The sequence below is a fragment of the Scyliorhinus canicula genome, chromosome 20, assembly GCF_902713615.1.
Source record: "Scyliorhinus canicula chromosome 20, sScyCan1.1, whole genome shotgun sequence".
NCBI classification, from domain to species: domain Eukaryota; kingdom Metazoa; phylum Chordata; class Chondrichthyes; order Carcharhiniformes; family Scyliorhinidae; genus Scyliorhinus; species Scyliorhinus canicula.
The window spans coordinates 45,946,818-45,974,717 of record NC_052165.1 but is presented as its reverse complement, the minus strand read 5'-3'; the positions used below and the strand labels follow the sequence as shown (position 1 = coordinate 45,974,717).

Here is a 27,900-nt window from a genome sequence, read left to right as displayed (position 1 = left end):
AACTTAAATCTCAAGTGACTGATTTTGAGCTAAAGTTTAAGGTTAGGAAATGAAAAAAAAATGAAAATCACGTATTGTCACAAGTAGGCTTCAAATGAAGTTACTGTGAAAAGCCCCTAGTCGCCACATTCCGGCGCCTGTTCGGGGAGGCCGGTACGGGAATTGAACTGTGCTGCTGGCCTGCCTTGGTCTGCTTTCAAAGCCAGCGATTTAGCCCTGTGCTAAACCAGCCCCAGGAGAAAGGGGTGAGGAAATCTAGAACTCTCTCCCCAAGGAGCTGATGAGGCTGTGGGTCAATTGAAAATTTCAAAACTGTGAGCATTAAATTTTTGTTAGGAAAGGGTATTACAGATTAAGTACCAAAGCAGATATACAAAGTTAAGACACAAATCAGCGATGATTAAGTTGGATGGCAAAGCAGCTCACGTGGCTGAATAACCTCCTCCTGTTCTATGTTTCAAGCAAGGGGTAGTCCAAATCATATCACATCAAAGCCAGTACGCATAATTAATTGGTTATAATATTCCCATATACTGAGGTCCTCACTGTTAATGTAAAATTGCATTTCAGAGGAATGTAATGTTACTCTTGATGAGTAGAAGACAGCGATTATCCTAAAATCTCAAGTTGGTTTGAAGCTAAGAATTGGGAACTGGAGCCATATTTAGGAATAACTTGTGCTTTATTCAGGAAAACATTGATGGCATTTGGCAGCCTTAATCTTTAATGGAAAGCCCAAACTGAAGCCTTTCTCAGAACAAAATAATTTTGGATTGAGGGAAAGGCAGCATTAAAGTTGCACAGATCTAATGTTGTTTATAGCTATTGCATGTAATATTGGCTGAATTCTGCTAAACTAGTATCATCTTGCCTGTTATCAGCATGTTCTATCGACAATATTCAGATAAGGATATCATCAATAGACCTGAATTTGGTTTAATATCAAGTTGACAAGCTAGACAGCTTTAGATGGTGCTTGCAAATTTAAAGTACTTGCCTGTGATACCCTGTGGGATTGTGCACTTTACACTAGCTGCTTGCTGGTTTGAAAACCTTCCAGTAGCAATAATATAACAAAGCCATACTTTGTGCCTGGGCTAATGAAGATTAAATCATCTACTGTCTGCTTGTAATAGCTTTTCAGTCGAGTCAGAGATTGACTCCCTAACTATGAATTTCCATCACATTGAAGAAGCAATGTATTCTAACGTGCCTTTCCTGCTCACAGGCTCTGAAGGATGATGATGAAGATGTAGAGACTGGCCTAACCGCAGAAGGGAAGGAGGAAGAGAAGGAAGAGGAGAAACTCGGGAAGCTTCAGTTTTCCTTGGATTACGACTTCCAGAACAATCAGGTGTGGTGCGAGTCCTCTAAAATATGAAAAAAGAAAATATCAGATTTCACTTCTACTTGGAGGCATGATGTTGAAAAGTTAGTCTCTCAACAAAACTATCAAATTAGCAAATACAGCGAGCGGGTTGTTTATTTTGCCTCAAGCAAGATTAGTTTGCCGTATATTATAGTGTAAAAGGAATGATAATTTTGGAAACGTACCCCTCAATCTTAGACTCCCAGATGCACTACTGAGAGACTGACCACCTTAGTCCAGTCGACACGCTCTGTAAACCTCTGTGATTTCCTTCAGTAGAACAATGAGTAATCAAATAATTCAGATCTTGCAATCGAAAGCAAATGGATGTGTACATGAAACACTGAGGTCCTAAATCATGGCACCAGATTGGAGGAGCCTGAGCACCATTTTAATTTCATCCTTGGGACTCATCATAATTCAGGCTTTCTTCAGGTGCCAATCAGGTGCCTTGATGCAGCTCCCCAAATGGGGTCTAGCCATTGGCTTTTGCTGAGGCAAATAGGAAAGGGGGAGTTGGCAGGTGAGTCAAACAATGTGGGACGGGGAAGAGAAAGATTGTAAATGTGTCTCATTAGGGTGAAAATCATCCGGTTTTAATAAGACCATAAGACATAGGAGCAGAATTAGGGCACTCGGCCCATCGAGTCTGCTCTGCCATTCAATCATGGCTGATATTTTTCTCATCCCCATTCTCCCCATGACCCCTGATCCCCTTATTAATCAAGAACCTACCGATCTCTGTTTTATACCAGACTGTCTGTTTTTTAGCCAGTCTAATCACTGTCTGTTACGAGATGACCTCATATATGGTGCCTTAGTCATTTTCATTGGCTGTTCTTAATTTGAGAATGACATCTACTCAGGGTCCTGGGTTTCTGCCATTGGCCTTGAAGTGACGGAACAGGCTGATTCTTGACCCACAGATCTTTAGAAATATGGGGTAGGACATCCCACATGATAGTGGGATCCAGAGTACAGAATTTGCTTCATTTTCTTCACTTCCCTGCCTCACCGTTAAGACATTTGTACTCAAAGTGTGATGCTGTATTACAAGGTCCGGAAAGGAGTCCACACCGAGCCGACAGATTGTGTCAAAGGAAAAAGGTTTAATGCAAAACAAGAAGAGTACAGAGTAATTACTCTCCTACAGGAGGCAACTCACAGTTCATTGCCCTCCAGTCTTATACAGGATGTAGAAGGGGGCACCCCACCCCTCAATGGGGGCCTTTGGGAATATTAATCCCCCAGTCTCAAAAGTGTCCCATGACCTGCTTAAGGTTTCATAGTCTCCCATGATCTACTTAACCACAGGTTATGACATGCAGCTTGATGGATAGGTTGTCAATTTGAACGATTGGTAGCACACTTTTCCAGTCATTGTCAATGCTGCTTAGAGGAATGAGAATAATTAGGTGGCTGTTTTTGACCGACACAGACACGATGGGCTGAAGGGCCCTTTCTGTGCTGTAGACCTCTATGACTCTACGCTGTGCTTCAAGAAGAGTTTCAACTTGTCTTTGAAGTGTTTTCTTCGTCCTCCCCTGGAATGTTGACCATTTGAGAGTTGAGAAACTTGGCAAGGGAGGTGGTTTCAGCCATTTGGGCACAGTATCCAGTCCATTGAAGTTGATTTTGCCTGAATGCTTGTAGTGTACCTCTGTCCACCTACCTCAGTGAAACAACAGCAGGGGTTGAGCTCATTTCTCTCCCTGTTTGCAGCAGCTTCAATTCCGACTGGGACACAGAAAACAATAAGAAATAGGAACAGGAATAGGCAATTCAGCCCTTCAAGTCTGCTCCACCATTTAATAATATCATGGTTGATCTAACGCTCACAAAGTCCATTTTCCGGTCTTATATTTGTAACCCTTAATTATCCTACTGATTAAAAACTTATCGATCTCAGCCTTAAAAAATGCTCAAGGACCCAGCCTCCACAGCTTCCTGTGGCAAAGATTCACACTCTTTATGAGAACTTTTCAATAGTTCTGAAGTTCTATAGAACAAATTCTTCCTCAAATCCATCTTCAATGGGAATCCCCTTATTCTGCGACCAGGCCCTCTCACGTTAGTGGAAACATCTACCCACATTTACCCTATCCAACCCCTTTAGAATCTTATTTTTTATAAATATTTTTATGAGCTTTTTCAAAACTTTCTACATAATTTACATAACACATATTTAACTAATATTTAACAATCCCTCCCTCAACTCGAAAGCTAACTTTATGTCAATTTCCCCGACTTGGGCGGCATGTGGTGCAGCGGTTAACACTGGGACTATGGCGCTGAGGACCCGGGTTCCAACCCAGCCCTGAGTCACTGTCCGTGTGGAGTTGCACATTCTCCCCTTGTCTGCATGGGTTTCACACCCCACAAACCCAAAAATGTGCAGGTTAGGTGGATTGGCTATGCTAAATTGCCCCGTAATTGGAAAAATAAATAAATAATTGGGTTCTCTAAATTTATTTTTTTTAAATTTCCCCGACTTATGGTTTACAGATTGTTTGCAATAAATCCCCAATCATAAATCAATTCAGATTCAACAAGGATTATGCAAGAATAAACACAGATGGTGAATTCAAATGATTTATTCATCAACTCACTGTGAAACCCCTCCTCATTCCCTCAAGCTAAATTTTACCTTCGCTCGGCTCAGTAACTCCATTAAATCTCCCAGTCATACTGATGTACAGGGTGGAAAAACTTACATCCACCCCAATAGGATCCACTTCCTCGCCACCAGCGAGGCAAAGACGAAGACATCCACCTCTGTCCCTGTCTGGAGCTCCGGCAATTCCGACACCCCGAATCTGGCCCCTGTGGGACTGGGCTCTAGGTCCAACTGTAACACTGTTGACATGGTGCTGAAGAAGGTAATCCAGAACATCCTCAGTTTTAGGGATGACCAAAACATAAGTGCACGATTGGCCAGCCCTCTCCTGTACCTTTCACACCCCTTAAGAATCCTGTATGTTTCAATCATATCACCTTCATTCTCTGAACTTTAAGGAGTACAAATCAAACCTATTTAATCTCTCCTCATACGGCAGTCCTCCAGGATCATACGAGGTAAATCCCCTCTGTGCTGCCTCCAATGATAAACATGTTTCCTAAATAAGGGGACCAAAACGGTACAGAGTATTCTAAAATGTAGCCTCTCCAGTACTTTGTACTGTTGCAGCAATGCCTCTTTACTTTTAAGTGGAGATGCCGGCGTTGGACTGGGGTGAGCACAGTAAGAAGTCTTACAACACCAGGTTAAAGTCCAACAGGTTTGTTTCAAACACGAGCTTTCGGAGCACTGCTCCTTCCTCAGGTGAATGGAGAGGTATGATCCAGAAACATTTATATAGACAAAGTCAAAGATGCCAGACAATGCTTGGAATGCGAGCATTTGCGGGTAATCAAATCTTACAGATCCAGAGATAGGGGATAATCCCAGGTTAAAGAGGTGTGAATTGTCTCAAGCCAGGCCAGATGGTGGGGGGTGAATGTAATGCGACATGAATCCAAGATCCCGGTTGAGGCCACATTCATGCGTGCGGAACTTAGCTATAAATTTGTGCTCGGCAATTCTGTGCTGTCGCGCGTCCTGAAGACCGCCTTGGAGAACGCTTACCCGGAGATCAGAGGTTGAATGCCCTTGACTGCTGAAGTGTTCCCCAACTGGAAGGGAACATTCCTGCCTGGTGATTGTCGCACGATGCCCGTTCATCCGTTGTCACAGTGTCTGCATAGTCTCGCCAATGTACCACGCTTCGGGGCATCCTTTCCTGCAGTGTATGAGGTAGACTACATTGGTCGAGTCGCACGAGTATGTACCGCGTACCTGGTGGGTGTGGCCTCAACCGGGATCTTAGATTCATGTTGCATTACATTCACCCCCCACCATCTGGCCTGGACTTGCAAAATCCTACCAACTGTCCTGGCTTGAGACAATTCACACCTCTTTAACCGGGGATTACCCCTATTTCTGGATCTGTAAAGATTTGATTACCCGCAAATGCTCGCATTCCAAGCATTGTCTGGCATCTTTGACTTTGTCTATATAAATGTTTCTGGAAAATACCTCTCCATTCACCTGAGGAAGGAACAGTGCTCCGAAAGCTCGTGTTTGAAACAAACCTGCTGGACTTTAACCTGGTGTTGTAAGACTTCTTACTCTTTTAGATCAGTTGCTTGGACAGCTGGTTCATGATTCCTGTACCAGCTGAGGTTATTTATGAAGGTTTACATTCTCAACATTGCGCCTCGCTCCTCCCTCCCACAAAGGGGAAAGCAGCCTATGATCATCTGGGATATGGTGACTTTACTTTACAATATCTGCCAGTAAACTATTTATATCTTCCTTACAACTTCCTTTCCCTCCCATTTTTGTATCATCCACAATTTGGCCACAGTGCACTCTGTTTCTTTCTCCAAACAATTAATATATATTGTGAATATCCCTACACTGATCCCTGTGGCACTCCACTGGTTACTGCACTCCAACCTGAGAAAGGCCCTCTTTTCGCTACTATTAATTAACCAATCCTCTATCCATGTCAGAATATTACCTCCAACACCATGAGCTCTTATCTTGGTTGGCCTTTTGTGTGGCACCTTCTGTGTGGTGATCTCACCACCAGGAACAGATGTTCACACATGGGGACGGCATTTTGATCGACAGCCCCAATCTCCCCCACCCTCCCTTCCCACCGCCCCCTTTCAGACCCTCCCCCCCCCCCCCCCCCCCCCCCCCCCCCCCCCCTCCCCACTTTATCCCCTGGCGGGATCTCCCAGATGCAGCCGTTGAGTCCAGGATGCAGGGTGAATCCAGCCATCGGCTCATTTAAATATGCAGATCTGGATCTCATCCTTGCTGGGTCGGGCGAAGCAAGCTGGGTGACTCGCGATCGACCTGGCGTGAAGCTTGATTTGGGGCTCTCATGCAATTCACCCACTGCGCCCGGATCCTCACCTCGCGCAATGGGGTCGCTGAATTGCCGAACATTGTGGGATCATTTTCTGAACAGGCCTAATCAGCAGTCCCTTTAAGCAGCCACCCCTCCCAACCCCAAGTGGCCTCTTAAAACCTACAAATAATAGTCCAAGATTGAAAAACACAAGCATTAACTCGAGTAAACAATCTCTCAAGGACCAGGTCAGAAGTTGCACCAGGTCTGCCAATGACAAAGAGCCCGAGCCAGTTATCAATGTTTTCAAATGCCTGGTATAATTTGGTTATCGTTGCATTCCACTCTTTCCCCAATATTGAACCTGGGGCTCAAAGTCTGAAATGGGTGCAGATAATATTGATACAACATTATAGGAAACTCAGACTTTTACTCCTAACAGACTTCCCCTAAAAGAGGATAGATCGTCCTCGCTAACTCATCTTTCCACTGCAGAACCTTCCAATAATAGAAACACTCAGGGCAGCCGACAGATCTCATCTGTCTCCTGGAATGCTTTGCAAAGTAGTAGAAATGGGTTTGCATGTATTTTCTGAAGCCTCTTGTGTTACTGTCCAGTCCTCATGGGTACATTAATGAAGTGCATTTATGTCTGAGTGTGGACCTTCCAGCCATTTCACTCCAGGTATTTATGAAGGGTGGAAAGCATCATATAAGGTATGCAATGCCCCAGGGAGAGAATGTACAATCCACGAGCTGAAATTGGTTTAATGTTTAAAAATAGAGCTCAATGCCTCTTGTATCTTAGGGACATAGAGCACTCTGGAATACATCAATAAAGCAGTTAATTTTCATGTCAGATTTTTGTTTATTTTAAAGCGCACTGAGTACTAAGAAATATCAGGCATGGATTAATCTGCAGCCTCACGGCGCCAAGGTCCCAGGGTTCGATCCCGGCCCTGGGTCACTGGCCGTGTGGAGTTTGCACATTCTCCCGGTGTCCGCATGGGTTTCACCCCCACAACCCAAAGATGTGCAGGATAGGTGGATTGGCCTCGCTAAATTGCCCCTTAATTGGAAAAAAATGATTGGGTACTCTATATTTATTTTTTTTAAATGGATTAAATCTGCAAGTTAATTTTCCAACACAAATTGATAGTTAACTTCTATAGAAAATAAGATTTGGTTGCGTGAGACAGCTGTCACTCAAATACCATGACATCAATTTTAATAGGTAATTAGGTTTATGATTTGGAATTAGTTTTGTTGGTTTGGTTTATTAGCCAGCAAAATTGTTCCTCATTAATCTGTATCAGTGATTGGATTTAAATTCCCAAACCCAAGATAGAACGTTTGATTGAAACAACTGGATACTTGTATTGCTAAGGTACAAATATAAACAAAATGGAAGTGCCTGTCACTGGGGTAATACCTGAAGGAAAGGCTTCCAACATCATTCCCAGAAGTATCGGGAATCATTTACTGCAGTGAGAATCTCCCGCCTACATTAATCCCTATCCAGCAATGACTTGATTTGAAAATGATCAGCTTTGAGTTTGAATCCCTCCTAGAGCCTCACTCCTCTCTATATCCCCGTAACATTCCTCAGACCTACAACTGTCAGAGATCTCTCCACACCTCCAACTCTGGCCTCTTATATAACCCCAAACACTTAAACTTCATCATTGGTGGTCGCATCTCCAGTTCCCTAGGCCTCAAACTCTGGAAATCTGTCCTCAAACCTCTCCGCCTCACTCTACTCAAACTCGTTTAACACCTACCTCTTTGATTGAGCATTTGGTCACCTTTTTTATGGGTTTGTGATGAGTTTGAGTCAGTTTGTGCTCATGTGAAGTGCCTTGGGACATTTTACAACATTACAGCGTTAAATAAGTGTAAGTTGTTGTTGAATGTTCTTTCTTTTGTGTCCTACTAACAGCTTATAGTGGGGATTATTCAAGCTGCCGAGCTTCCTGCTCTGGATATGGGAGGGACATCCGATCCTTATGTGAAGGTGTTCTTACTTCCTGACAAGAAGAAAAAGTATGAAACGAAAGTTCACCGAAAGACACTGAATCCAGTTTTCAACGAGTCCTTCATCTTCAAGGTAATATCTCGATTCAGGTCCTCAGCAAATCTAAATTCACAAGGGACAAGTGCCCTTCAGTCCTTACCCTGGGGTCAAAACCTTGTCACTGAGATGGGGTGGTATGTCTGAACAATTATTACATAGTATTTATGGCACACAGCCAGGCCATTCAGCCCAACTGGTCTGTGTTTGTACTCCTGCTCCACACAAGCCTCCTCCTGCACCTCTTTGTCTCACTCCATCATTATATCCTTCTATTCCTTTCACCTTCATACATTTATCCAGGTCCTTTAAAATATGTCTGTGTTGTACCACTCATAACTTTCCCAGATTTCCCATTGGATTTATTAGTGACTTGCCCATTTATGGTTTTCCCTGTAGGTGGATTCACCCTGCTCTAACAGAGGAACAGCCCCATTGCTCAGATTCTCATATCACCCACTTCCATTGTCAGGCGGGAAGAGGGGAAGCGATTAAGTATGATGCATTTGAGGTGACTGTAGATAAACACATGAGGGAGAGAAGTATAAAAAGAGGGCCAGGTGTATCAAAATATTCACCAATAAATCCAACAGAGAATTCAGAGAAACTTCTTTACCAAGAGAGTGGTTCGAAAGTGGGACTCGCTATCACAGAGAGCACTTGAAGCAAATAACATTTAAGAGGAAGCATGAGATGAAGGTCGGGTGGAAGGGGACTCATGTGGAATGTAAAACACTGACATGGTCACTGGGGCTGAATGCAGATGTATGTGGTATGTGCGTTGTGCACCTCTCTGAAAGCCTATGTAATGATGTGACTTCTCATTCAGACTGAGTTCTTTTGGATTTTCTCAGATTCCATACTCAGAACTCGGAGGAAAAATCTCGTCATGGCAGTGTATGACTTTGATCGATTCTCCAAGCATGATGTCATTGGTGAGGCGAAAGTGCCAATGAATACGGTGGACTTTGGCCATGTGACCGAGGAATGGAGGGACCTTGCAAGGAGCTGAGAAAGAGGAGGTTAGTATCCTGAATTTCATACGCACACCACGCGGAATTGTGCTGTGCCCAAATTGATCATGATTCGAACTCCAATTCCTCCAATCTCTTAAAGCTTAGCAGTTTGATCATTTGTAAAATATTTGCCTGCATTTTATGATGGTAATGATGTGAAAACTCGCAATGCTCACTGTCATTACTCCACTAAAACTGACAGCAACTTCTGGAGTTGTATGTGGGCAGAACACGGAAAATCAGTGAGTCTATGTTCCTCCAGAAGGTGCACATTCGAGGTACTCTAAGCATTAGTGAATTGTCAAAAACTTCCACTTTTACACTGTTAGTATTGTGTACAACTCAGAGAAAAACAGTAACATATGGTCAACTGTAAGCAGCCATTGTTAAATTAACTTTACTTAGGCCTCACCAACAGTAACAGAGAGAGCAGCAGAGAGACAGCTGTAATATACTACCCTCATTCCCCACTTAAAAAAACAAGTTATACATTAAAATGTGCATGTACATATCAAGTGTTGCTAAAAAAAAGAGACATGCTATTAAAGCTTTTCATCTTGCACTCACCAGAACAGACAAAAATGCCAAACAATTTATGCTACATGAGAACAGCGTGCTGATTGGTTCGCAAGGTCACACTGATCGGTCATGGAATTGCCATGGTGAATGCACTATGGAACTGTTGTCGATATCACTTTTGTTTGATTCATATAAGGCACAATGCCTGGACATGTTCCTTTTGCCTGCAGGGGAGAGGTCCATGAATACGAGTCCCTGAAATAGCTTCTAGCAATTGTAAATGAGCCACAATGCAAGCCTGACTGATGAACATATAACGGTTGTTAGTGCAGCTATTAGCGCCCTCAGGATTGGTCAGCAAGTGCTGCCCAATTACAGATTCACATCTAACAGTAGATATTTTGTTTGGGGCTTTGCAAGCATGGGCAAAAAGAAGCGATTTGTTCAAGCTTTGTGCCTTTTTTAATTAAATAGGAGCGCGGGGAATCCGAGAGTTCCTACATTGCTTTCTCACTGGCCAATCAGAGTTGACTTGTCAACCAATCAGCGCCCCTCTCTCCTGCATTAAATTGAGTGATGATTTGAAATTTGACATTTTTGCATTGTCCTGATGAGCACAAGATGATAAACTTTGGCAACATTTCCTACTTTTCAGCAAATTCAGTCGTCTCAAAAAAGTGATGGTCCCAAATTATCCAGTCTCGGGATCATCGGAGGACCGGATGTGCCCTCAAAATGAACTACAGGATCCCTCAGAAGCCCCAACGCACTGACTCTGTGGGAATTGCCCAGGAAGTCTGAACTTTCAATAGGCAATTCCCCTGCTCCCCAGGACTCACCAGAAAATGCTGAGTCAGAGTTGGAGTCTTTCGATGGTTTGACTAGTTACCTGGACAGGTTACCCAAGAAATGTTAGACAGGAAAATCCTAATCTCACCCATGGGTACTATGCAACCGACATCCACAACATCTCCCAGCCTCCAACCCCTGACCTAACCGGACTAATCCCAAGCACCTGACCTTTCTCCTGACCCCACAGCTCCTTCCTGACCCAACTGATCAACTTCCACCACCCACACCAACTCCCCATTCCCCAAACACCCATCTCCTGCCCTGAACTATCTGTGACCTCCCCACTGAGCTGGCCTGACTTGCCCTCAACACCCTACCCAACTTCCACTCCATCCAGCTGCCACCCTACCCAGTCTGTACCATAGCCCCTTGCCCACGTACCTCACCCACTCAAACCAATTATATACCTACACATTCACACATTCACTCACCCGTTCGCTCACACTCTAACGCACTAGGAAGCTGTGGAACATTTACCCTCTTACTTACCAGAGCATGGCAGCTAGTGCCGTAAAAAGGCACAGGTTGCTGCTCAGATTCTCTCTGCTGCTCCCCTCTAAGGTTTCCTACACTAAGCGAGTTCTGCCAGATCCTCCATCAGAAAATTGGCCAGAAAAATCACCGGACGGTAAGTAGGTAGTTTTCCGTTTGATTAGGGTCAGAAACAAGGGTTCAATCTTGATGGGAAGATTTGGACCATTATCCAGTCATTATCACATTGCTGTTTCAGAATTCTACTGGTGTAAACCGGACTGACTCGTTTCATACATTATAATTGTGACTATGTTTCACAAGTACTTCAATGGCTATAAAGAGCTTTGGAACATGATGAATTGTGAAAATTCTGATATAAATGCAATTTCATTTGTTCTTATTTTACCTGACAGCATCGAGTCTGATCAGTAATCCCTCAGGAGTGAGAGTCCAACTGGGCTGGAAACTCACAGTGCCAACCAAAACAGAACATTGCAGTTTCATTAAGGTTGCCTAGGTTCAGGGAGCTCAGAGCTCTTGACAATGTCAATAGTTTTTTTTGCTAACATTTTGCCTTGTGGTGAGGGGGTGGAGGGGAGGGAGGTGAAATGAAACCAATGGTGGCCACATGACCTCGGTAACCAGTTCAGTCAGTGACAGTCTGGGATGATCAATATTTTTGTGGTCAACTTTGAAGGTAATTGGATAAATTGTTAACTCTGTGTATTCATGATCCTTGGCTTTACAAGTAAAGGCCCAGATTACAAGACAGGAAAGTGATGATGAATATTTACAACAACAGAATGCATTTATATTCCAATTCCAATTCTCTTCCTGTACCGTGTGCACAACGGCAGTCTTTCATCTGTATCCATAGCTAATAATTTCTCAATCAAGCATTTATGTCGCAAAGCTTTATATAGCGCTGTTAAAATAGAAAACATCCCAAGGTGTTTCACAAGGTGCACCGTACCATACAGCATTAGGACAGGTGGAAAGAAGGTTGCTTTTAGAAGCATTATAAAGGAAGAGAGGCGGAGAATTTTGGGGAGGGATTTCCGGAGCTTAGGTCTGAGACAGCTGACAGCGCAGCCTCCAGTAATGAAGAAAGGTAAGTGGGGATGGTCAAGTGTGAAGTGTAGAGATCTCCGAGGGTTGCAAGATGGGAGAAAATGCAAGGACAGTGAACAGAGAGGGGGAGGCGATTGTGGTTGATGGGTTAAAGGGACTTGTTTCCAAGTTAGGATAAATCACTGGTTCAAATTTAGCTTGATCGTTGTAATGCTATTAATTAACATTTACGCCAGGGCGGCACGGTGGCACAGTGGTTAGCACTGCAGCCTCACAGCAGCGAGGACCCGGGTTCAATGCCGGCCCCAGGTCACTGTCCGTGTGGAGTTGCACATTCTCCCCATGTCTGCGTAGGTCTCACCCCCACAACCCAAATATGTGCAGTAGGTGGATTGGCCACGCTAAATTGCCCCATAATTGAAACAAAAAATGGGTACTCTAAATTTATTTTTAAAAAGTAAACATTTACGCCACACAAGTGCCAGGCAATGGCTATCTCCAACAAGAGGCAGTCCAACCATCTATCCTTGGAAATTCAACGGCATTACCATAGCTGAATCCCCCATTATTAACATTCTGGAGGTCACCATTGACCAGATACTGAACTGAACCAGCCATACAAAATACTATGGCAACAAGATCAGGTCAAAGGCTTGGAATTCTGCAGCAAGTACTCATCTCCTGACTCCCCTGTTCACCATTTACAAGTCTCAAGTCAGGAGTGCAATGGAATACTATCCATTTGCCTGGGTGAGCTCCAACAACACTCAAGAGCTTGACACCATCCAGGGCAAAACAGCCCGCTTGATTGGCACCCCACCACAAACATTCAGTCTCTCACCACCACATATTAGCAGCCGTATGTACCGTCTAAAAAATGCACAGCAGCAACCCCCAAGCCTCCTTAGGCAGCACCTTCCAAAGCCTTTTTTGAAATAAATTTAGAGTACCCAATTATTTTTTTTTCCCAATTAAGGGGCAATTTAGCATGGCCAATCCACCTACCCTGCACATCTTTTTGGGTTGTGGGGGTGAGACCCATGCAGACACGGGGAGAATGTGCAAACTCCACACGGACAGTGACCCGGGGCCGGGATTGAACCCGGGCCCTCGGTGCTGTGAGGCAGCAGTGCTAACCACTGTGCCACCCTGCCACTTTCCAAACCCACAAACACTACCACCTCGAAGTACAAAGGCAGCAGGCACACGGCCGTCTGTAGGTTCCCCTCTGAGCTACACACCATCCAAACTTGGAACTATATCGTCATTCCTTCACTGTCGCAGGTTCAAAACCCTGGAGGTCCCTCTCTAACAGCACCGTGGATGTACCTACACCACATGGACTGCAGCAGTTACGACTACCTTCTCAAGGACAATTAGAGATGGGAAATGAAAATATTGGCATAGACAGCATCACCCATGCCCCTTGAAAGAATAATGCATTTTAAGATGCAGAGGAGATTTGCCAGAATCTCGACGCTAAGATCAGTTGGAGTTGGGTACTAAAATAAAGCAGTCAAACAATGCAGAGTGAAGTCTGTGACGTTTTGCACCAAAGCCATGGATTGGAACCTTTTTCTGCTCCTCTGTTGGAGACAGCATTGGGACACATCGTTGGTTTAGTTCAGTATTTCCCTCCCAGGATTATAATATTAGGAGTGGGGCGAATTTCCCAGAGTTTGCCCTGAAACTACTCCTGTTTTTTTCTTTACATTCTCCAGAAGCTGCTGTTTTTCCTGATCAAAGAAGTTATGCACGAGCTTTCACCAATTACTTAATAAATTAAGGAAAGCACTGTTGATCCTTCTGTGTCTGCATACAGTGCTGTCCTGATATCATCCAGTGACAATAATAGGAAGGCAAGCCCACTTACTTATTTTTTGTCATATTATTAATAACCTTCACAGATTGAATTTCATTTTGCATTTTTACAATCGCCCTGTCCAATCACTCAAAAGCGTCTGACAGGATATCGATCAGATCAACATCTTTGTTGTCACAGGCAGTATTATTAGCATGCATCTTTGACAAAAATTAATTTTGTTTCATGCAAGAGCTTGCACAAGCTTGGCGTGACATTGACAAATATTACCAGCTGAGACCAGAGTGAACCAAGTGACAAAATCAAATGAGATGGGCCATTGGAGCATAGCAACAGACTGCAGGCACTTCCAGGAAGGGGCGGGGGGGAGGGGGGGGCTGGAGACTGGAAAGAGATAGTGAGGAAGAGGGAAAGGTGGCTGTAGTAGCTCGACACAACACTTGAGATTTCAGAAACAGCTAAAAGGAGTTTATTAACAGTCGGCAAAGGCAACTATATATAGGCTAAGAGCAATGTTGGATAAGTCTTGACTCTCCAGCTGTGGGGTCCACACTTCCCAGGCCCCTGCTCCCAAGGCCCTGCTTTGTCTCTATTTGTTGGGGTTCGGTTCTCCCGCAGGATTGGTCCTGAGCCAGACATGTGGACCGTAAAGTCCGGCCCCTTAAAGGGGCCGCGCTACCACGGTGGCAATGGGAGGAAGGAGATAAAGGAAGTGGAAAGAGAAGGAGAATAAGAGAGAGGACAAAATGCTGAAACATGGTTGATGTGGAAGATTCAGGAAAATACTCATACATTGTCAGGTTGAGCTCTAGGAAGAATTTGTATTGTGGACCTTGTGAAAAGGTTTGGTCTGGGAGCCCAAGCATTAAATTCAGGTGTTGCGTTTGTCCAGTCTCATTGCTCAGGTCCGATACTGAATGACTGGCTCAGGCTCCTCAGAGGAAAGTTAACACCAAGTTGGTATCTCTGATAACCTCATGAGGACCACGGGGGAACACTAATAGATCTCCCCATGGGACTCGTGGAGTACGAATTTCCCTGGGACTGATTACCTGAGCCCTTGAAATGCTGGCCCTAACCGAGACCGGGAGGGCTAGTAGTCCCAGGTTCGGACTCCATTGCTGCACGCCACTGCAATGGCTTTACTTTTGTATTGTAGATAAACTACTTTAGCCTTCCTGCTTGTATCTCCTGGATTATCACAGTATTGAATAAAACTGAACATGCTGTGAAAACCCATGGCAACATCTGTGGAGGGAGAAAGAGTTAATGTTTCGAGTCAAATATGACACTTCATCAAGATTGGTTAGTGTGGGATTGTTCTCATATAGATACAAATATATTAAAAATATCATATAGATATACACACATATATATAAAAATGTCATGTATAGATTTTATATATTATACACACACATAATATTAATACAAACATATTAAATCATATAGATTTACACATATATTTACCATACAAGAGGAAGGATATGACGGCATTAGAGTACAGGAAAGATTCAACAGTATGGTTCCAGGGTGAGGAGCTTCAGATATGTAGAAAGTTTGGAGATGTTGGGAGTATTTTCCTTGATGGAGAGAAGGTCGAGAGGAGATTTGATAGAGGTGTTCAAAATCATGAATGATTGGGACAGATTGGATAGGGTGAAATTGTTCCCATTGGTAGAAGGGTTGAGAACCAGAGGACACTCGATTTTAAGGTAATTGGCAAATTAAGAAAAGGTACATGGGGAGAAACGTTTTTACGCAGCGAGTGGTTAGGATCTGCAATGCACTGCCTGAGAATATGGTGGAAGCAGGGTCAGATGAAGATTTAAAAACAGGATTGTGTGTGTGTGTGCATGTGTGTGTGTGCGTGTGTGTGTGTGTACGGTGTGTGTGTGTGCATGTGTTGTGTGCACGTGTGTGGTGTGTGTGCACGTGTGTGGTGTGTGCATGTGTGTATGTGCACGTGTGTGTGTGTATGTGTGTGTGGATTCCCTGAATCTGTGGTTCTAGAGCAGACTAGCTAAAGGCAACATTTTCATTTTTATAGTTTCTTGGTTACACTTTTACTCATTCTAGATTTGAAATGCAGTCAAGACAGGTGAGCTAATTTAAATAGAAGGGCTGGATTTTTTGCCACCGAGGCAGATAACTCGAGTGGGGAAATTTCCGAGCTCTCATTGGAGAAAAGCTGGGCTATTAACCCCAGGAGCAGGTGGACACAGGAAGTGGGCAATGCTGAGGGGGGGGGGGGGGGGGGGAGGGGGGTGGTCTGAAGTCCAGTTTGGTTCTCTGGAACTTTACCCTATTGATGAAATACAATTTTGGCCTGAGAGTTGACGGGGGCGGGGCCGGAGCTGGGAAGCGCGGGCTTTTCCCGCTTGAGAGCGGGAGGGGGAGGGAGGAAAGCCTGCTGGTGGACACTGGGGAGGAGGGGAAGCCCCACACTGGGAGGGGTCGGAGGAGTTGGCGGGGAGTGGCTGGGGTCAGCAGGAGTCAGCTGACTTGCGGGAGTACAATGGAGGGAGCAACGCAGCTACGGGGGGGTCCTAGCTGGGGGTGGGGGGGGGGGGTTGCAGGGGGGTACCAGGTTGCTGCTGGAATGGCCAAGAAGGAGCTGAAGTATGTAGAGGGGGTCAGGATGGTGGTTTGCCACCGTGGGGAACGGACTGAGCGGGGGTGTGGGCACGTGGCGGGCTGAGGAAGGGTAATGGCTAGTCGGCGGGGGGAGGGGGGCAGGTAGCCCCCTGATCCGGCTGATAACCTGGAATGTGAGGGGACTGATTGGGCCGGTCAAACGGGCCCACGTGTTTGCGCACCTGAAGGGGCTGAAGGCGGATGTGGCCATGCTTCAGGAGACGCACCTGAAGGTGGCGGGATCAGGTTAGATTGAGGAAGGGATGGGTAGGCCAGGTGTTTCATTCGGGGCTGGATGCAAAAAATCGGGGGGTGGCGACCCTGGTGGGGAAGAGGGCGTCGTTTGAGGCGGCGAATGTGGTGGCAGATAGCGGCGGGAGGTATGTGATGGTAAGCGGCAAGTTGCAGGGGGAACAGGTGGTGCTGGTCAATGTATACACACCGAATTGGGACGATGCGGGTTTCATGCGCCGCATGTTGGGCCGGATTCCAGATTTGGAGGCGGGGGGCCTGATAATGGGGGGTATTTTAACACGGTGCTGGATCCGGCACTGGATCGATCCAGATCCAGGACAGGTAGGAGGCCAGCGGCGGCTAAGGTGTTGAGGGGGTTTATGGACCAGATGGGAGAAGAGAGACCAGCGCCCGCTTTGGCGCTTGGAGGTGGGGATGCTGGCGGACGAGGAGGTGGGCGGGCGGGTTCGAGGATGCATCGAGAGGTACCTGGAGGCCAATGCCAATGGGGAGGTCCGAGTGGGGACGGTCTGGGAGGCGCTGAAGGCGGTTGTCAGGGGGGAGATGATCTCCATTCGGGCCCACAGGGAGAGGAGAGAGCAGAGAGAGAGGGAGAGACTGGTGGGGAAGATGGTGAGGGTGGACAGGAGATAGGCGGAGGCTCCGGAGGAGGGATTGCTTAGGGAGCGGCGTAGTCTCCAGGCTGTGTTCGACTTGTTGACCACCAGAAAAGCGGAAGCTCAGTGCAGGAAGGCACAGGGAGCGGTGTATGAATATGGGGAGAAGGCGAGCAGGATGCTGGCGCACCAGCTCTGTAAGCGGGATGCGGCCAGGGAGATTGGTGGAGTTAAGGATAGGAGAGGGAATGTGGTGCGAAGGGGGGTAGACATTAATGGGGTCTTCAGGGACTTTTATGAGGAACTATCGGTCCGAATCCCCAGTGGAGGAGGGGGGATGGGGCGCTTTTTGGACCGGCTGAGATTCCCGAGGGTGGAGGAGGGACAGGTGGAGGGACTGGGGGCGCCGGTTGAGCTGGAGGAGCTGGTCAAAGGGATAAGGCGCATGCAGTCGGGGAAGGCGCCGGGGCCGGATGGGTTCCAGTGAAATTCTATAAGATGTATGCAGACCTGTTGGGCCCCCTGTTGGCTAGGACCTTCAACGAGGCAAGGGAAGGGGGGGCTCTGCCTCTGACGATGTCTCGGGCGCTGATTTCCTTGATCCTTAAGCGGGACAAGGATCCCCTGCAGTGTGGGTCATACAGGCTGATCTCACTCTTAAATGTGGACGCCAAGCTGTTGGCAAAGATTTTAGCCACGAGGATAGAGGACTGTGTGCCGCAGGTTATCCACGAGGATCAAACGGGGTTCGTGAAAGGGAGGCAGCTGAATACTAACATACGGAGGCTCTTGAATTTTATAATGATGCCGGCTGTGGAAGGGGAGGCGGAGATAGTGGTGGCGTTGGATGCGGAGAAGGCCTTCGATAGGGTTGAGTGGGGGTACTTGTGGGAGGTGCTGGAAAGGTTTGGGTTTGGGGAGTGGTTTGTCAGTTGGGTGGGGCTGTTATATGAGGCCCCGATGGCGAGCATGGCCACAAATAGGAGGAGGTCAGAGTATTTTTGGTTATACCGAGGGACGAGGCAGGGGTGTTCCTTGTCCCCCCTGCATTTTGCGCTGGCAATTGAACTCCTGGCCATGGCGCTGAGGGAGTCGAGGAACTGGAGGGGGCTGGTGCAGGGTGGGGAGGAACACGAGTGTCGCTTTATGCGGATGACCTATTGTTGTATGTGGCAGACCCGGTGGGGGGAATGCGGAGGTTAGAACATAGAACATAGAACAGTACAGCACAGAACAGGCCCTTCGGCCCTCGATGTTGTGCCGATATTCTCAGGGACTCTGGGGATTTCTCAGGGTACAAGCTCAACTTGGGGAAAGAGCGAGCTGTTTGTTGTACACCCGGGGGACCAGGAGGGGGCGATTGGTAGGCTCCCACTAAAAAGGGCGGAGAGGAGCTTCAGCTACTTGGGGGTCCAGGTGGCCAGGAGCTGGGGGGCCTTGCGCTTAACCTCACAAGGCTGGTGGAGCAAATGGAGGAGGAGTTCAAGAGATGGGACACGTTGCCGCTGTCTCTGGCGGGTAGGGTGCAATCAGTCAAGATGACGGTGCTCCCGAGATTTCTGTTCCTGTTCCAGTGCCCCCTCATCCTTATCCTGAAGGACTTTTCAGGCAGGTTAACAGGAGCAATACCTGGTTTGTGTGGGCGCACGGGACCCCGAGGGTGAGAAGGATGTTCCTGGAACGGGGCAGGGATAGGGGGGGGCTGGCGCTGCCCAACCTCTGGGTATTATTGGGCTGCCAATGCAGCGATGGTGCATAAGTGGGTGATGGACGGGGAAGGGGCAGCATGGAAGAGGATGGAGATGGCGTCCTGTGTGGGCACGAGTCTGGAGGCGTTGGTAACGGCGACGCTGCCGCTCCCTCCAACGAGGTATACCACAACACCGGTGGTAGCGGCTCCCCTCAGAATTTGGGGCAATGGAGACGGCACAGGGGGAGGTGGGGCGCCTCGATACGGGGGAACCACAGTTTGTCCTGGGGAGAATTGACGGCAGGTCCCTGAGTTGGTAATGGCAGGTGTTAGGCGGTTGAGGACCTGTTTGTAGACGGGAAGTTTGCGAGCCTGGGTTGAGCTGGAAGGAAGTTCAGGCTCCCCCGGGGAACACCTTTAGGTACATGCAGGGTAAGGGCGTTTTGTCAGGGGGCAGGTGGCGGAGTTCCCTCTGCTGCCGCCACGTGGGGTCCAGGACAGGGTGCTCTCGGGGGGTTAGGTACTTTTTGGCGCAGCCATTTGGGCGCGGCCGTTTTGGCGCTGGCCGTTTTGGCGCCAACCCGTTTTGGAGCCGGCTGTTTTGGCGCCGGACGTTTTGGCGCCAAAATAACATTTCTTTATTATTAGCCTCAGGTGAGTTGGCTGGTTGCGGGTGCGTTGAGTTGGGTTGCTGGTGCGTTCTATCACCATCTGTTTATATATCGGCGTTCATATATGGCATTATTGACGTTTTGGCACCAAAATAACATTTCTTTATTTGTGAATTAGCCTCAGTTGAGTTGGGTGCTGGTGCGTTCTATCCACCATCTTTTTATATATTTTGTAACTAAACCAATTCGCACTACCCATATGATGGCTGAGGCAGTATCAACGAAACGTGGTAAAGAAAAATTTGTTCATAACGGATTCCTTTAGTCTTTGACAAAACAAGCAAAGGTGACAGCGAAGTGAAATTTTGGCGTTGTGAGCAAAAAAACGGTGCAAAGCACGTCTCCATACTAAAGCTGCAAACGTGGTGAGGCAGATGAACAGCCATTCGCATGATGCTTCTGCTGCACAAGTAGAGGTTGCACTCGTGAAAACTAAAATAAAAAGAGAGCACAGGAAACCCTTGAGGCACCCGACTGTAGTGTTAATGAATGTTGCCAGACATATCCCAAGCTAGTCTACCAGCCATTCCTAATATATCTGCTTTGAGGAGAATGATAAGCAGGAAGCGTAATTATGTATTGAACGCCCCCACCAATCCAAGTGATTTACAACAATTGATTGTGCCAGAATGCTACAGGATATATGTCCCTCAACCAGGAGTGGAAGAAAAATTTTTACTTTGTGATAGCGGACCAGGTCACGACGACCGGATATAATCTTCGGAAGACAGAGCTGGCTACAGCACTTATTGACATCTGATATGTGGTTTTGCAGATGGCACATTCAGTATTGCTCCCAGCCTCTTTCTCAGATATATGTAATTATGGTAAAAAAACACGGAGGAGTTACTCCTACGGTTTATTGCTCTTTTGCCCAACAAGCAACGCACCACATATACGAGAATGTTCGCATTATTGAAAGAAATCGAACCCAACTTGAAACCCAGTTCAATCGTCTGTGATTATGAACAAGCTGCGCACAGTGCTATGAAAGACATATTCCCTGATGTTCAAATAAAAGGATGTTTTTTTTCATTTAGCTCAAATATGCAAAAACATCTAGCTAGTATGGGGTTCCGTAGTTTGTATAACACTGATCCAGATTTCGCGTTAAAAGCTAAAATGATATTGCCATTGCCTTCGTCCCTTTGAACAAAATCGATGAATATCTGGATGCTTTAGCGACCCAACTGCCGCAAGAACTTCAAGATTTACTGAACTGGTTTGAAGATACATATGTTGGTCGTCTGAACAGACGAGGAAATGGTAGGCGAACACCTTTATTTCGCCCTGAGATTTGGAACCTTTATCAGAGAACATTAAACGGGGAAGACCGCACAAACAATAATGCGGAGGCAGCCCACCGTCGATTGAAATATGAACTTGGCATGCATCATCCCACCATATGGAAACTAATTGATGGCCTGCGTAAAGTACAGAAAGGTAGAGATGCATATTATGAAAGGTTACTAGCCGGCCATGAACCGCCACAAAAACTAAAAAGTATAGAGATGCAGATAAAAGAATACATGAAACTGTTCTTAAATTTGAAAACATGGATGCTATCGAGTACTTGAGGAGCCTTGCTCATAATTACCAAATGAACTAAACTAAAGGTTTTTTAACTTTAGTTTTTAACTAAATGAACTAATTTAAGGTTTTTAACTAAATGAACTAATTTAAGGTTTTTAATTTACAATAAAGATAAAAGAATACATGAAAGTGTTCTTATATTTGAAAATTTGAGTACTTGAGGAGCCTTGCTCATAATCACCCTGAACTAATTTAAGGTTTTCTGTCGTCTGCGCCCAAACGGCCGCGCCAAATTGGCTGCGCCCAATTGTCCCATGGCGCCCAAACGGCTGCGTCCAAACGGCCGCGCCAAAACGGCCGCGCCCAATTGTCCCATCCCCGCTCTCGGGGGTGTGGGTTGGAAAGGGGAGGATCTTGGCAACGTACCAAGTGATGCAGGAGGTAGCGAGGCCTCGGTGGAGGAGCTGAAGCGTAAATGGGAGGAGGAGCTGGGTGAGGAGATTGAGGAGGGGACGTGGGCGGATGCCCTAGGAAGGGTGAACTCCTCCTCTTCTTGTGCAAGGCTTAGCCTCATTCAGTTTAAGGTGCTGCATAGGGCTCACATGACCGGGACAAGGATGAGCTGGTTCTTTGGGAGTGAGGACAGGTGCATTACGTGCACAGGGAGCCCAGAAAACCATGCCCATATGTTCTGGGCATGCCCAGCGCTGGGGGAATTTTGGAAGGGCATAGCAAGGACGGTGTCGAGGGTGGTAGGATCCAGGGTCAAACCGGGCTGGGGGGTAAGACCCCATGCAACATTCAAAATGTAGTTTGTTTGAATGCAGCAATGTGTTCAAATGGCCCTACTGATGTGTTGTTGACCTCTGTCTGGAGGCACATCCCACCCGCTTGTCTGTGGTATTGAGTAACAACCCTGTGACACAAGTTTCATTTTCAACAATCACAATGCTTTATTGCACAAAAAGAAACATACTAATGAAATACTGTAATTACATTAACTAAAACTATTTATGTGTGTATATATGTGTATGTGTGTGTGTGAGGGCAGCATGGTAGCATGGTGGTTAGCATAAATGCTTCACAGCTCCAGGGTCCCAGGTTCGATTCCCGGCTGGGTCACTGTCTGTGCGGAGTCTGCACGTCCTCCCCATGTGTGCGTGGGTTTCCTCCGGGTGCTCCGGTTTCCTCCCACAGTCCAAAGATGTGCGGGTTAGGTGGATTGGCCATGCTAAATTGCCCGTAGTGTCCTAAAAAAAAGTAAGGTTAAGGGGGGGTTGTTGGGTTATGGGTATAGGGTGGATACGTGGGTTTGAGTAGGGTGATTATTGCTCGGCACAACATTGAGGGCCGAAGGGCCTGTTCTGTGCTGTACTGTTCTATGTTCTATATGTGTGTGTGTGTGTGAGTGTGAGATATTACCCATCTGTCCTCAGGCGATCAGGCCTAGTGAAAGGGTACGCCTTCCAAAAGTCTCAACTTCAGGCCACCTTCTGGAGAGTTGGTTCCGGTCTCCCTCCCCCTCTGGGTTATACTGTCTTTAACGGTCATAAGCCTTCTTCTATCCTTCCTTTCCAACAACTGGAATTCAATTTTTCAATTGTATTTTACTGTTAATCGATTTATTTCCTGGGCCCATCCAGCTGAATGGCCCATAGTTTTTGCCTCTTATCTCTTGTCCTATTCTACTGAATAGGACTCAATGGGTACATCTCCTGGTGGGGACATCGCTGGCTCCTATAGGGGAAGGCGGTGACGTAGTGGTATTTTCACTGAACTAGTAAATCAGAGATCCAGAGACTGCTCTGGGGACCCAGGTTCAAATCCCGCCACTGCAGATGATGAAATTTGAATTCAATAAACATTTGGAGTTGCAATACTAATGACGACCATGAAACCATTGCTGATTGTCGCCTACCCGGCTGGGGGGTCCCGGCGGGATGGAGTGACGTGAACCACTCTGGCGTCGGGCCGCCCCAAAGGTGCGAAATCCTCCGCACTTTCGGGGCTAGGCCCGCCCGGAGTGGTTGGCGCCCCGTCAGCCGGCAGGAAAGTGGCTCGGTGCCACGCCAACCAGCGCTGAAGTGCCTTCGCCTGCCGGCGCGTGTCAGCACATGAGCGGGAGCGCCAGCGCATGCTGGCGTCATCCCGCGCATGCGCAGAGGGAATCGCTTCCGCACCGGGAATGGTGGAGGGTACCACGGCCTCCGGTGCAGAACAATAGAGTGCCCCCACGGCACAGGCCCGCCCGTGGATCGGTGGGCCCCAACCATGGGCCAGGCTACCTCGGGGGCACCTCCCAGGGCCAGATTCCCTTGCGCCCACCCAAGAACTCCGGGGCCAGACCGCGTCGCCAGGTCCCGCCAGTAAGGGACCTACTCTAATTTACGCCGGCGGGACCGTCAAAGAATAGGAGGGACTTCGGCCCATCGCGGGCCGGAGAATTCGGGCAGCATTGAGTCACACCGGAACCCGCCATTCTCTGAGGCGAGCGGCACGACTCACGCCGGGGCAAATTTTGGGAGGCGGAAGAATTAGGAGGATGGTGGGGGCGGTATTCACGCCAACTCCCGGCGATTCTCCCACCCGGCGGGGGTCGGAGAATCCCACCCTAAGTTCACTAATGTCCTTAAGGAAATCTGTTGTCCTTAACTAGTCTGGCCTACATGTGACTCCAGACCCACAGCAATATGGTTGTCTTTTAACTGCCCCCTCACGGTCAATTAGGGATCGGCAATAAATGCTGGCACAGTCTGCGACGCCCACGTCCCAAAAACTAATTTTTTTAAAGTTGTGTTGTGGTGTTGTTACAGTGCAATACACCAGGAAATATCACCGGCATAACCCTAACCTACCAATCTTAAAAGGGCTGCACACCCATTGGCTTAGGGAGGTGACATATCATACACATTTGTTTTCACCTATGGAATGCATTCCTGCTGCTAATACAACGTCCAAGTATGACACCTTTTCTCTCAATACTTGAGGGCATTTTTAGGGTTAACTTTGACTCTGACATGGGTTAATAGACCTTACAGTTCATCTTGGAGTTAGATGCTCTCCAAAATTGCCCTTAGTGTTGGGTGGGGTTACTGAGTTATGGGGATAGGGTGGAGGTGTTGACCTTGGGTAGGGTGCTCTTTCCAAGAGCCGGTGCAGACTCGATGGGCCGAATGGCCTCCTTCTGCACTGTAAATTCTATGATACATCTATGATCTGTGATACATGGAGTTCAATAGGAGTGAGGCAGTTCTGCCTTCCGTGTTGGGGGAAGCTTTGAAGACGGTCATTGGTGGGGGGGGCGGGGGCTAGATAATTTCCGACAAGTTGCATAAGGAAAACTCTGGAAGGGTGGAGAGGGAAAGGCTGGTGGATTCCATCCTTGAGGTGGACCGCCAGTTACCGATTGGCCCGACACCGGATATGTTGGCGGGTAGAAAACAGTATTGTATCCAGACACATATCCAAAAGCTTTACTTCCTCTTTATCATCCAACTCAAGCATCCCTCTCTGTTGGCAGCGAACATGTGAAATGGATCCCCGGTACCGTCTTATTACTTCAGTATTAATTTAGGCAAAACGTGTCACTGGGTGACTTAATAGGGAGTACTGCATGTTGCTCCTGTTCCTGCCGCACTTCTTGTCCTCTGAGTTGCAATGGGAGCCATTGGTACAGGTGGAGCTGTGGGTGTCAGTATGGATTATGGAGGAGGTTGATCCTGGTCACCATCATTATGTGTCCGCGCCGGTCTGTATTTACTACTCTGACCCGCAGCGCAATTGATCCCTCTCGGGGTGGACAGCTGCGCTTTTAATTTATCTATTTCTTTCCGATTTAATATTGTCATAATATACACACAAGTATATGATGGTGCAGGCAGGCATTGATTGACAGGATGACCAATGAACACACAGAACACAGCAGCCAATCACCAGACAGGACACGACCACTATAAAGCCAGAGGGCACTAGTTTTCCCGCTCTCTCGGGATGCAGCCTCTGAGACAGTCAGAGCCTGTGAGCAACAACTAGAACATCCACCATGTGGTAGCAAGATAGTCTGGTCAGGTTAGCCTCAGGTCTCCAGTCAACTCAGCATAGTGACAACCCACAGTTAAAGTATGTATGATAGTTAAGAGTTCAATAAAATTGTGTTGCATTTCTTCAAGTATTGGAAGCCCGTCTCTCTCACTGCTATGGTAAACGTAGTCCTCGCAGACCCAGCTTACCCAACACCGCCTCACGGTAGCAGAGGGCCTCACGGTAGCATGGTGGTTAGCATCAATGCTTCACAGCTCCAGGGTCCCAGGTTCGATTCCCGGCTGGGTCACTGTCTGTGTGGAGTCTGCACGTCCTCCCCGTGTGTGCGTGGGTTTCCTCCGGGTGCTCCGGTTTCCTCCCACAGTCCAAAGGTGTGCGGGTTAGGTGGATTGGCCATGCTAAATTGCCCGTAGTGTAAGGTTAATGGGGGGATTGTTGGGTTACGGGTATACGGGTTACGTGGGTTTACGTGGGGTGATTATTGCTCGGCACAACATCGAGGGCCGAAGGGCCTGTTCTGTGCTGTACTGTTCTATGTTCTATGTTCTATGTACATCATTGTCCTTCAGGAATGTGAGCACCAGTCTCCTTCCTGGATATCACAGTGTGAACCACCACCATCACTGCCCCCACCCGCTTTCCACCAGCAGAAAATGGGGATCTATTGAAATTAGAGAGAAGGATGTCGACATCCAGATCCCACCCCTCATTTGTGAAGATCTGTGGGGTCTTTCTGACTCCACAAAAATCTGGGTCAATGAGCAGACGCAGTGATTGATGAATGGGCTTTGGTACAATTGTTACAATTCAGCAAACAAACTGTTCGGACCGTTATCAATCTGGTTCTAAAAGCCGTGTGCACCCTGTTTATTTACATTCACAGCAAGAGAAGCTGGGTGACATTTGTTTCTCTCTTCGCTATGTCCCGACTGCTGGAAAATTGACAGTTGTTATCCTAGAAGCAAAGAACCTGAAGAAGATGGATGTGGGAGGGTTATCAGGTAAGCAAAAATCATCCAGTATTTTCTTTTAAACGGCTAGACCATAATCTGATAGGCCACACAGCACCATAACTGTTAATGTGATTACTCCGCTTTGGAAGTGATGAAGGAAAGGTTTAATCGTGATTAGAATTGTCAGAAAAGACAAACTGGGGTTGAAATGAGAAGCAGAGAAGTTATTAGACCAAACGTGGAGTATTGTGCACGTTGCTGGTCTTTATAATTTAAAAAATGACACAGAGGCGCTGGAGATGTCAAAAAGATTTGCAAGACTGATACCAGAACTGAGAGCTTCTATCAGGAAAGACTGAACATTTGAGTAGCGAGGTCTTGCTTCAATTGTATAGGAGCTTGATTAGGCCATACCTGGAACACTGTCTGCAGTTTTAGTCCCCTTCCCGCAGAAAGGATATTATTGCCATAGAGAGAGCGCAACAAAGTTTCAGCAGACTTGTTCCGAGGATGGCGGGACTGTCTTATGAAGAGTGATTGGTCAAAGTGGGCTTGTATTCTCCAGAGTTTCAAAGCATGACTGCTGATATCATTTAAACCTACAAAAAACTTCAGAGGAATAGACAGGGTTGATGCAGGTAAGATGTCTCCCTTTGTTGGGGGGTCTAGAACCAGGAGACACAATTTCAAAATAAGGAGAAGCCACATAGGAACAAGATTAATCCATGTCGGTCTGTGTGTCCATCTGTTTCTTTGTGTGTCTGTCTGTTTTTCTGCCTGTCCATTTGTGTGTGTGTGTGTGCCTCCCTTTATGTCTGCCTGTGCATCTGTCTGTATCTTTGTCTGCCCATCTGTATGTATGATTGTGTGTCTGTCTGCCCGTCTGGGTGTATATATCTTTGTGTGTCTCGCTATCTGTGTGTCTGTCCATCTATGTGTCTGTCTGCCAGTAGGGCTGACTGCCTGTGTGTCTGTCTTTCTATCTGTGTGCCTGTCTGTGTCTTTGTGTGTGTGTGTGTCACTATGTCTGACAGTGTCTAACTGTGTTTGTTTGTTAGACGGTGTGTCTGTCTGTGTACCTGTCTTTGTGTCTGTCTGCCTCTCTGTGTGTTGTCTGTGTGTGTGTCTGTCAGTGTCTTTGTGTGTCTGGCTCAAGATGTGTCTGTATGTGTGTCTATTTGTGTGTGTCTACCTGCCTATCTTTCTGTCAGTCTGTGCCTGTCTGTGTGTCTATCTGTGTCTTTGTGCGTCTGCCTGTCCATTTGTGTGTGTGTCAGTCTGTGTATCTTTCTGTATCTTTGTGTGTCCACCTGTATGTCTGACTGTGTCTAACTGCCTATCTGCGTGTCTATATCTTTGTATGTCTATCTGTCTGTCTATCTGTATGTCTGTGTGACTGTCTGTGTGTCTGTCTTTCTACATCTGTCTGTCT

General features: G+C 46.9%; 1 protein-coding gene across 1 annotated transcript in view; it reads left to right on the top strand.

The window, feature by feature from the left end:
* Positions 1–27,900, top strand: part of syt1a (synaptotagmin Ia) — a 622,829-nt gene that overhangs the window by 531,436 nt on the left and 63,493 nt on the right. Inside the window, 6 exon segments of the mRNA XM_038780004.1 lie at positions 1,229–1,354; positions 8,210–8,377; positions 9,196–9,220; positions 9,223–9,338; positions 9,340–9,363; positions 26,399–26,516. Of these exon segments, the coding sequence (XP_038635932.1) occupies positions 1,229–1,354; positions 8,210–8,377; positions 9,196–9,220; positions 9,223–9,338; positions 9,340–9,363; positions 26,399–26,516 (577 nt within the window).